The 11,292-nt window shown below is 37.4% G+C and overlaps 1 protein-coding gene across 1 annotated transcript; it reads left to right on the top strand.

The window, feature by feature from the left end:
- The first annotated feature begins 1,202 nt into the window (after positions 1 to 1,202).
- Positions 1,203 to 5,918, top strand: LOC145913000 (large ribosomal subunit protein uL5-like). Its single transcript, XM_083000501.1, has 6 exons — positions 1,203 to 1,293; positions 1,406 to 1,550; positions 2,833 to 2,939; positions 3,438 to 3,527; positions 5,500 to 5,652; positions 5,834 to 5,918. Exons 1-6 carry the CDS (start codon positions 1,285 to 1,287, stop codon positions 5,861 to 5,863), a joined length of 534 nt encoding a protein of 177 aa, XP_082856627.1. The 5' UTR covers positions 1,203 to 1,284; the 3' UTR covers positions 5,864 to 5,918.
- The last annotated feature ends 5,374 nt before the right edge of the window (positions 5,919 to 11,292 follow it).

Raw genomic sequence — 11,292 nt, 5'->3', positions numbered from 1 at the left:
GCCCAGCAAAAAAAAACAAAACTTTATATAGCCTACATTTATTTGAAGAAAAAAGTCTTAAACGCAACTTCGTCGGTCAGCTGCAATGCATTGATATGAGGTTTTACTGTCTCGTTAGTAAAGAAAATTATCGATCTATACCAACGCATTTTCAGCCAATCTTTTACTTCATCATTGTGGCGTCAGACCCATTGTTGACGCGAAGTTGGAACCAACTTTTCGTAAATATATCCTCTTTTTCAATTCAGTAGGCTATATTACTTACAAAAAGATTTTCTGTTAATACTCAAAATTTTATGATATTCTGAAATGGGAATATGTGTAGGATTACATGCCCGGTAAAAGGAGTGGTGCGTGAATGAATGAAAGCACATTCAATATTCATACTCAAAAATCAAACGCCGCCACTGCGTTAAACGAGGTTATCCATGTACAAAGATTTGCTAACCGGGGTACTTTGTCAACTATGACCCACTTGTTCAAATCTTACTATGCTACGACTTACGAACACACAAGTTACCGAGAAAGATTTCTTGTCCTGTCCGTAAACATTTTAACGCACATAGCTTTGTCGTTTTTGTTCGATTTCGTATACCTTAATTTTTTTTAAATCACGGTTTGTGCAGAATTCCGTTTTTGAGTTATTGGGTAAAATCTTCTCGACGAGGTTTACGCCAAGCTTTGAAATGTCAGACCTAAGCCTGGATTATGGCAATTTAAATATATTTTACAAGAAGTTGAGACGGCGTCATAACGCAAACCACCCGGCCCGAATTTAAACAAAACTGAGGAAACACTATTGCTCAAAACGTATGTTTTAGTTGCTTGCACGGACAAAATCCTAATAATTTTAGTAAGATTAACTGATTAAGCAGCAACATGGCCTGACTGTGATTTGGACATAGTGGTTGATTTTAACAACTCTTTTTTGGATCTCACAAATGGAGCTTAACAGTTTTGTACATTCAACAAATTTAAAACAAAAATAGTTCTATATATTGCCAGTCATTGATTCTTTTTGGAAATTGTGCCAATGTTACATAAAATTGTCAATTTTTTTTCGATTTAATAATTGTGTTGGTCACTTTTCGTTACATCTCATCTAATTTATTTTTTGAGTTATCTCTTCTTGGTATATGGGTCGGGCGCTTGACCAATGCTGATTTACAGATAATATACTTTTGTTTCAATGGCGCCCTTCAGCGGTAAATGTGTTGTAAAAGATGAAAAAGTAAAAAACTATCTTTTGCCAGTGCGCGTGGTTGAAATCGTGCTGAAGCCATCATGTCTGAGGTAATGATATATTAAATAATCATGTGGCATGTCACGACCATAATTAGAAAAGTTTAAAACTAGATGGTACTTTGTGCAATATAAGTTTTTTCGATTGCAAGTTTTATTTTAGGACAAAAAGGTTGCCAACATTATGAGGGACATTCACATACAAAAGCTCTGTCTAAATATCTGTGTTGGAGAATCTGGAGACAGACTAACGCGAGCTGCCAAAGTTTTAGAGCAACTCACTGGACAAACTCCAGTGTTTTCTAAAGGTTAATACTAATGTTTTTTCCATGTTTGCAAAAAAAGTCTTGGAAGTGATTTGATAAGTGTGAAAAATATGACAAATTTTAGCAATTTTCCTGCAATCCATGCAAAACCAATTAGCTAATGCATTAACACATGAAAAAACGTTTTTTTTTTTTGCCTCATAACTTTTACTTAACAAATAAAGGTTTGAGCTTTTTACGTCCTAAAACCTTCAAAAAGAAATTTAATATTATTGTGTGCAGAATGTCCTAAACTTTTCGTACTGTGACTGCCATACATATATATATTGTAAATAAACGCTTGGCACTGAGGGAGGCTTAACCCAGGTTGGAAAGTTTCTAATTTGCGCATAGGATTTTTTTAGCCAAATTTTAATTGCGAAAGTATGTTAATGTGTTAACTATTTTTTTGCGGCTTAATCTGCAAAATTTTGCATATCCTTCATGAACAACAATCTGGAGCTTAACATAAGGGTGGATTTTGTGTTTGAACACAACTTGTATACTTTCCGACATTTACTAAACAATGAGGTCAATGACCGAACAACAATACCAAAATCCAGACTTAAATTACAAACATATGAAAAATATGTATATACACATGCGTATCCAAGATTTTATAAACGGGGGGTCGAATTTTTTGGGGAAATTCACAGATTTTCAGATGTAAACAAAGGTTAATTGTGGTCGAGCATTGCAAAATATGAACACCAGTGTTGGTACGAATCGACACATAAACGGTGACTTCTTGTGTAATGCTATGGAACACTTCATGAGAGTTTTAATATATTTGTAACCAAAAGGGAACAAATCTGGGCTTACTCTATCAAGAAAACATACAAATAAAACTAATTTCCATGCGGTAATCTTATACTCCTCTTTGCGCATTTGCGAGCGCTAACAGTTTTTTTCAACAAGTGTATTATTGGCAATGTGTTTAACAACTAAACTAATTGACCTTACACGCAAGAAAACCGCTTGCCATTACAACAACATGACCACTACAAAACGACATTTCGTCCTTAGACTGATGAAAAATGACACTTATTTCATAACAACGCCAAGTATGCGGTAACAATGCTCCCTGTTTGGAAACAATGGCGAATGCAAGCAGGATGCAGTTTTAGGTCAACATTAACGAAAGTTTCTGGTTTTCATGGAGATTTTTACAACAAAATATTACAGTGGCGTTTGTTTGGCTATCAAAACAGACCAAAATATTTCACAAAAGGGGTGATACGCCCATGTGTATATATATATACTAAAATTTCAGTTTTTCTTTTAGCTCGTTACACTGTTAGATCATTTGGAATCAGACGAAATGAAAAAATTGCAGTGCACTGTACTGTTCGAGGCCCAAAAGCTGAAGAAATTCTTGAAAGGGGACTTAAGGTACAATTTGATATCCATAATATCATTGGACTATTTTTGTAAAATACCCTTTTTGTCTATAAATATTATTGACATTGTTAAGTGGATTAATGGTTTTTTTTTTATGGCTGCTATCTTGAGTTTTATTCAGTGTCCTGCTTTAAAGAAAAGGTAATTTCATACATTAGTATAATATAAACATCCTTCAAAAGGTGTCAATAACCCATAGAATGATGCACATTAAACCATAGATTCTAGACAATTACTACAACTAGGTCTGAATGTTTTTTTTTCAAGAAAAATAATATGCCAATAACATGACCATTTGCAGTGTTTATACCATTTTATTTTTGTAATACTCATATCTTTGGTTGTGAGGATATGTTTTTCAACATTGTCAGATATGTAATAAAATTTATTACGAAATGCAAACTGTTATCATAATGTAGGATCCTCAATGGAGCACCACACCACAAAAACTTATTATTTCATTTACAACTCATTCTTAAAAAAAAACAGGTGCGTGAATATGAACTTAGACAAGGAAACTTTTCAGCAACAGGAAATTTTGGTTTTGGAATCCAGGAACACATAGATCTAGGAATAAAGGTATTTTAAAAGTGCAATTCATATGCATAGGCGCCGAACATGGGTATGTCGGGTATGCAAGACGAAAATCTCGGGTATGCCGCATACCCGAGAATCTGACCAACGTTCGTCATGTGGCTGTTTTGGAGTTTCTCTTTTTCATTTGAAAAAGACCCTTTGTTTAATATTCAATGCGGTCTTACCGCACATAAACATGCGTTCATTTGGAAAAGTGCTTTGCGTTGCGTGAAGTTCGTAAACTGCAAGCCTTAACATAGTTTCACGTCCCACCCTACCTAGCGCCAAAAAAGATATTTTGCATTTTATGAAAAATTTTAAAGTCCGCGCCTATGTTCATATGTTTTTACAAATTAGTGAAACTGTTATAAATTTTGTAACATCTACATTTGAGAGAATGATTTGTCTATTATGATATAACTTAAAAACAAATAAAAATAAATTAATTTACTAAATGTGTTGGTGAATCTAAAACCTGAATGGCTTGTACATGTTTGCGCAACTGTTAAAGAGTGAAAATTAAACCTGTACATAGCCGGGAATGTCAGTGAAGTGACCCCATGTTGTGTGAAGTCCATCTAATGAGTGTGTTAGATTTCCTGTCATATATTCCGTTAACCTGAGTTACTTCGGATATGTCACATCAATACACTAATGAAACCATGTTTTTTTATCATAAACTATTCATTGAGAAATGTTTATGGCAGATGAAGGAACCATGATGCATTTTTATGTTGGCCGAACTCCCTGTATTTTAGAAGTTACATGTCATTTATCATGCTCTCTAGCGCCAATACCTTTAAATCCATAGACGAAAATGTTGTTTACCGTACCAGATTATCTGGTAAATCGGCAAGGGACAGGCAGTACTTGCTCTCTGTGCTTGAAATTAACTGATTTGGTCATGCATAGGCAGGTCCAAATTTTTTTGGAAATACCCAGATTTTCAGGTGAAAACTATGGTTAATTGTGGTCGAGAATCGCAAAATACGAACATGTTCGCGCCAATCGTCACATAAACGTTGGCTTAACTGACTTGTACAATTGTGTAACGTTATGGAACACTCGTTGTGAATTTTTGCGGCAGTGCTTGCGCCGTAGTTTTTTTACTACTACTTTCAAAGAAAGACTTGAATATATTTGTAACCAAAAGGGATCAAATGTGGGCATACGTTATCAAGAAAACATACAAATAAAAACTATTTTCTAAGCAGTAGCCGTATATTCCTCTTTGCACCTATGCTAGCGCTAACAGTTGTTTTCAACGTGCGTAATATTGGCAACATGTTTAACAACTAAACTAATTGACTTTCACGCAAGTAAACGCTTGCCATTACAAGAACGTGACCACTACAAAACGACGATTTGTCCTTAGACTGACTAAGAATGCAACATGTTTGGTACCAATGCCAAATGTTCGGTGATAATGCCTCTTGTTTGGGAACAATAGCGAATGCAAGATGTGGTTTTTAGGTCAACGTTAAAGATTTCTGGTTTTCACATGGATTTTAACAAAAAAATACAGTGGCGTCTGTTTAGCCATCAAAACGGCAAATTTTTTCACAAAAGGGGCCGTCCGGAAAATATCTCTTATAGCATATGTGAGAAGTTGATAGGTAAAGTTATTAGTGTAGTGCGGAACCGTATTTAAGTATGTTTTAGATTTGTTTGTTATATCCCGTTTTACTTCAGCACAAATAAGGGTTCATCATCACATATGGCAATTTGACATCACAGCGATTCTGAAAACTTGGCCCCTATGTTTTCAGCAAAATAAAATTAAATGCTATAAAAGCTGCTTTTCTGAAGTAACTATTTCCATGTAGATAGGAGGATTGACAAATATTGCCCAATTGTTCAGTACATTCTGGTAACCATACAATTGAATATAAACTGGGTTTTAAAATTTAGATTTGCAATAACCCAATATTTGATTTTGTAACTGAAGTTAGTCAGCATTTTGAAATTGTTGCAGTATGATCCATCAATTGGGATATATGGCATGGATTTTTATGTGATGTTAAGTCGCCCAGGATACAATGTGCGATATCGCCGAAAAAAGAAATGCACAGTTGGTTTTGCCCACAGATTAACAAAAGGCGAGGGAATGAGATGGTTTCAACAAAAGGTAACTTTGGTTGTGCCTGTGATATCAAGCAGTAGGTCACTATTGTAAGCTAACTGACATATTCTGTACCATCAATTGGCCTTCAACCTAAAAGTAACGCATGAAAGTTTTGTAAAAACTTTGTGTTGCAGGTTTACATTGTTATGATTTTTATAATATAATCCAAGGTCCTATTTTTTAGTATGATGGCATCATCCTCCCAGGGAAATAGCAACTTAAATGCCTTATTGTGGTGCGACTTGATGGCAATACAGTTGTGAAAATGATTGGTTGTTTTGATTGTTTAGAAAAGTTTTAGAATCAGAGAAAACTTCTATGCACTCGGTATATCATATGTTTTAGACAAAGTAATCTAAATAACTTGTTTTCATTGAACACTATTTTTTTAGAGAACACATTTTTACAAAAGTTTAAATGAGTAGGATACACCACACAAAACGCCAGAACAATGTATGTTATTACAAACTGATCTTTTTGTTGCTTCCTATGTGACCCACAGTAATTTATATCACTTTTGTGACTTTCAGTTGTTATTTACAAAACAAATTAATTTTGTCCACTTTCAGAAAAAAGTGTCGCAGGTAGCAGCGTCTTTACAAATTGTAGCGACAAATTCTTGTACGGTTTCAACAGGTTTTATGTCCTGTGCAGCGCCACAGAGAGCGAAACATGATGCCTGTGTGATGACCACTTTCCCGACCGAATGTCATTCATTCCCGTCAGAAAAATTTACACTTTTTCGCTCGTAACGTTTTGCATGGTCATGAATCCCTCGTTTTGATTGGAAACAACTTTTTTTTTATTATTGTCATAAACACGTATACACAAAACCAGTAAAAGAGAAGGAACGCACAAAAAAGCAATTGGTACTTGTATCCCTCGACAATTTCTGCTTTTGACTAAACAAAAAAATTCAAACAAAATGATTTACCGCACGGCTACACGCGTTTTATTGAAGAACTCCAATCAAAACCAATGCATTTTCCGACAATCTTTGGGACTCGTATTGGTATTTCTATTAGAATAAGTTTCGTCGGCGGGAAATGCCCAGCTTGTAGTAGGAGAAAATACTCGCTCGCAACACAAAAAACCTTTTGCAGAATCAAAATGACGTAGCACTGCGCTGCACAGTTGTCGGACCCAAAAAGGACAGAACCACGTTGCGTTATCACTTAAAACTTGGTCTATTATTATTACGTCATAGACCGTATGAGATTGCAACACACATTAGTGTAGAGAAAAATGTGTATTCATAGAAATCGGCAATTACTGGCAAACAAGATGTAACACAATTACAGTTCATACACGTTGGTAAATGCGAAGCATCTCCTTATGGTTTTGAATAGATATAATCTCACCGACCTACTCATGGTCAAAGTGCATCTGGATGCTGGTCCTCCTGGGATGAGCCATGCCAAGATATTGGGGAATTCCCTAATGATGTGCGACTTTAAATCTAAAATGTGCAATTATGTGCCAATATGTTAATCTATGTGTCGCTATGAGTAACTATATGTGGAGCTATGTACAACTCTGTGTTGGTATGTAAAACTATATGCAACTATGTGCCGATATATGAAGTTTTGTGAAGGATGTGACTCCCGTATCCCTATCAGGGATACTAGATGATCAGAGCACTTCACGTCAAAAACTTTTTTTGCTTCTTATTATACAAAACAGCTACGAGGCGAAATTGAAACATCAAAGTAACGGTAAGCTTTGGAAGTGGCATGTCTTCAATGCGTGATAAAGTACCCACTATCAAAATTACCATTCAATTGCACACGGCAGAATTTGCGCGTCTGGCACCGCGCCGTCGTCACACCAAGAAGGAATCTCAATTCCCGAAAACGCGTGTATTTGGCACACAGACACGTTCACGTACAGGAACACGAAGACGATCACGAACACGTTGACAACACGGTTTTCTGTGAAGAAAACATACACTATGACTCCAGCTAATCAATGTTAATAAAAAAAATACCGTTACTGAAGTTTTGAGCCAGATTACACGAAACATCAACAAACCAATCCGATTACTATTTCGGGTCTAGTGCGGAATCGTACGTACCTATGTTCCAGAAACCGGGGAAATCCCAAATTACGTCACAATAAAGGTGGGGGTCAAGTTATGACGCCAAACCAAAAGTTACGTCACTGGCCGAAGATACGCACCGACGAAGATTCTCGCCTACACGCCCATACGCGGTTCTCCTCGGAACACCGACGAAAGGCACAACAGCAACGAAGAAATACCTGTTTACGCTTCATTGATTATTCAATAAAATAAACTTATTACAAGCTTGAAATTGCCTACGATCAACCACAAAAGTGTCCAAAAGCAACATAAGAAAAAAATGAAGCCAAGCATAGCGCGTACCAGGGCAACCTATTGCGTTAAAGGTTCCGTTTGGGTAGGCATTGGCAAGGATCCATCTGTAAAAAAATCAAACAATTTGTTTTCAGTCAACTTTACCCAAGTTGCCGATGATTCGCTGCAGGAGAAGTTGGAGCGAATGTGGAGGACCGACTTTCAAGACACCAAGACATGTCGCGGGAAGATCAGTACGTCTTGGAAAAACGAAAATTAATGTGCAATTCATGCAAGGTCAGTATAAGTTTCCTTTACCATGGCGCCCGAATGCGCAACAGTTACGTAGCAACCGAGACATGGCACTAAATCGCTAAATACAGCTCTGCTTCAGGGTCCGAACCTGATCAACTCGTTAATCGGAGTTCTTCCAAGATTCCGAATGGAAAAAAGTGGTACTCGAGGCCGACTCGGAGGCTATGTTTCATCAGATACGTGTGAAACCGACTGCGATGCACTTCGGTTCTTGTGGTGGCCTGGTAGCGATATAACGAAGAAGCCCTCTGCACACAGGATGATGGTTCATTTGTTCGGAGCCGCTTCCTCCCCATCCTGTGCCAGTTTTTGCCGTCGAAGACCGTAATGAAAAATATTTACGTCGATGATTGTTGAAAGTCTGTGTCGAAGGAGGCAGAAGCAGTGCAGTTGGAAAAAGGAATTTGTGCACTTCTCTAGAAGAAGGGTTTTCGACTGACCACGTCGATCAGCAACAGCTAGCGAGTTCTCGCGTCCATTGATGAATCGTTGAAGAAGCTAAACCTGTTAAGATCCTCCTGCAAAAGGGTTCTTGATGTTCTGTTAAGATCCTCCTGCAAAAGGGTTCTTGATGTTCGGTGGAACGTTTCGTTTTACGAGTTGGGTTTTAACGTCATTGTAAAGCAAACGAAAACCTTCACTAGAAGGGCAATCCTGCCAGTAGTAAGTCCATTATACGACCCCCTTGGCTTTGAAGCACCTGTGATCGTTGTGACCAAGACGATGCAAAGAGATCTTTGCAGGAAACAGCGTGGATGGCATGATGTGCTCTCCGACGAGGACTCCGAAACGTGGAAAAATGGTGCAGCATCTTCCACAGTTGGAAAATGTCGTTCTACCCCGATGTGTGAAGCCATGTGATTTCGGTGCGCTAAATTCTTTAATACGGATCGTTAAATATATTGGCCAGATTAAACGTAATTTAACGATAAAATAAATCGATAAAAAAAATGGAACCCAATAAATCTGCTCTATGTGCCCGCATGCTTGACACCGACCACTGTATCCATTGGAAGGAAGCAAAAGTATTGAAACAAGAAACAGTTGGTTGTGGAATATAATTATATTAATTCTCTCTAATGTGTTAAATCGTTATGGTGGAAAAGTACTTTCACATGTGTTCCGCAATTTGCACATAATCATTCTTGACTTTTGTTTCCCATGTTTTGCCCTTTGACCCGTGATTGATGTTGTCTATTAATTTATGTCCCGCTGTGTTTACTGTTGCGCCCTTTTGTACATTTTCGTCGCTTAATTTCTTTGCCCTTTGGTTCGCTAATGTGTTTATTTTATTCGCTGAAGAAGTCCAGTCGTTCGTACAGGCGAAACGTTCGTACGATGTTTCATTGGTCGTCGCGGACGCCCAGACCAGATATTTAAGATCGAAGAAACTAAATAAGTGGAATCAAAAGCAGATTCACGAATATCTGCAACGTGAAATTGCATGGAGAATCCTCGCACTGCCAGCCACATGGATGATACGCTCTGTGCGCAAAATTCTCAACGCTCTGCTCTCGGAGCAGACTATATCCGATAAAAAGCTCAGAACTCTGATGGTGGAGGTCGAGGAAATCATCAACTCCCGTCTCCTGGTAAAAATAATAAGTAGTAGAGTTTCTGTGAGTAAAGACCTGATAATTGCGTCAGTACAATGTTGAGTTGTGTTTCACAGCTTTGGCTTCAATTACTTTGAAAGCACGTGTAAACGGGATATATGTATTGTGTGTAGGATGGTACACTGCTTAACATTTTTGATTAGGCTTAACGTATTAACTCCATTGTAAGCTGCGGCTTATAAACTTTTTACAAACAACCTACCGTTTGTGCGGCTTACAATCGAGTAAATACGGTACGTCCTGGCGATGACCTTTATTTTTGGCAATAAACTTTTTCGCAAGAAAATTTCAGACATTTAGGCAGTTTTTGACCTTTTTCCCCCCAGACGCAAATTTTGCCATCTGAATGCGAAAATTTTCGGGTTAATCGAAAGGTCTAGCAAATCTATCTTAGTTTGATGATATATCGCGACAAGTATACAGAAACTGCAAGTCCCCAAGTTATTCAAACTTACTTCGCCCAATGTGCATTATAAAAATTGTTTTATTAAACTTTAATAAATAAATACTAAATAAGCCTTGGTTGGAAGCCGTTGATACAAAAAATTTTGCCCTATGTCTCCCCCCAATATGCTAGTGCTCACATAGCTCCACATAGTTGCACTTAACTTCACATAGTTGCACAAGCACATTATAGAACCCTCTTTAAATATTTGCATCGCCTATGAGTCGATCGTATAATGTTATAATGGTTCGATCACATTCCCTGATAAGTTAAATCTAGAGAAGGCATAAATAAAAGCATCGGTGCTCAGGTAATGTTTCCACCTCGAGCTTTGTGGTTTAAGCAGTGCTTTTGCTTGAATATGGAGGTCTAAAATAATCGACTGGACTACAGGAAACTACTCCCAAACGTTCGTGATTGATCAGCCGTATGGAATCAGCCCATCCAGTTAAATTCTGTGTGGTCGGCAGTGTTCGAGTTCGATCCGGAAAAACTATGGTACGAGTTGTTTGTGGTGGTAGCAGTTAATGGTAGATATGCCGATCAACTACAAATGACGACCCGGCTACAGTTATGGCTCTAAAAAACATTTGAAAGCTGGAGGCTATAGCTGGCTGTGAAGCCTGGTGAGTTCGCCGTGTCACGCAAATAATCCATTTACTACAGATACAATTATCCTTATCAAAAGGCAAATTTGCAAACAAAGGAAGCATCTATAAAATCAACTGGCTACAACTACAAAAATAAGACAGTTTGTCATGCCATATCCGTTTGTCACAAATACCTGATAAAACATTCTGGAAATAAATCACCTTTGAGTTTATTCAGTTAACTATACAATATTCAAAACTTTTCAAAATAGTTTTTTGATCAAATCACATAAAATTGTTTTATTGCTAAACAAAAATACATTGTGACGTGCAGCCCTGAATTCTTACAGGAGGTGTCCGTGA

Source organism: Ascidia mentula, chromosome 9 (assembly GCF_947561715.1).
Source record: "Ascidia mentula chromosome 9, kaAscMent1.1, whole genome shotgun sequence".
Lineage (NCBI taxonomy): Eukaryota > Metazoa > Chordata > Ascidiacea > Phlebobranchia > Ascidiidae > Ascidia > Ascidia mentula.
The sequence above is the reverse complement of the archived record's forward strand: the minus strand, read 5'-3'. Positions and strand labels throughout refer to the sequence as shown.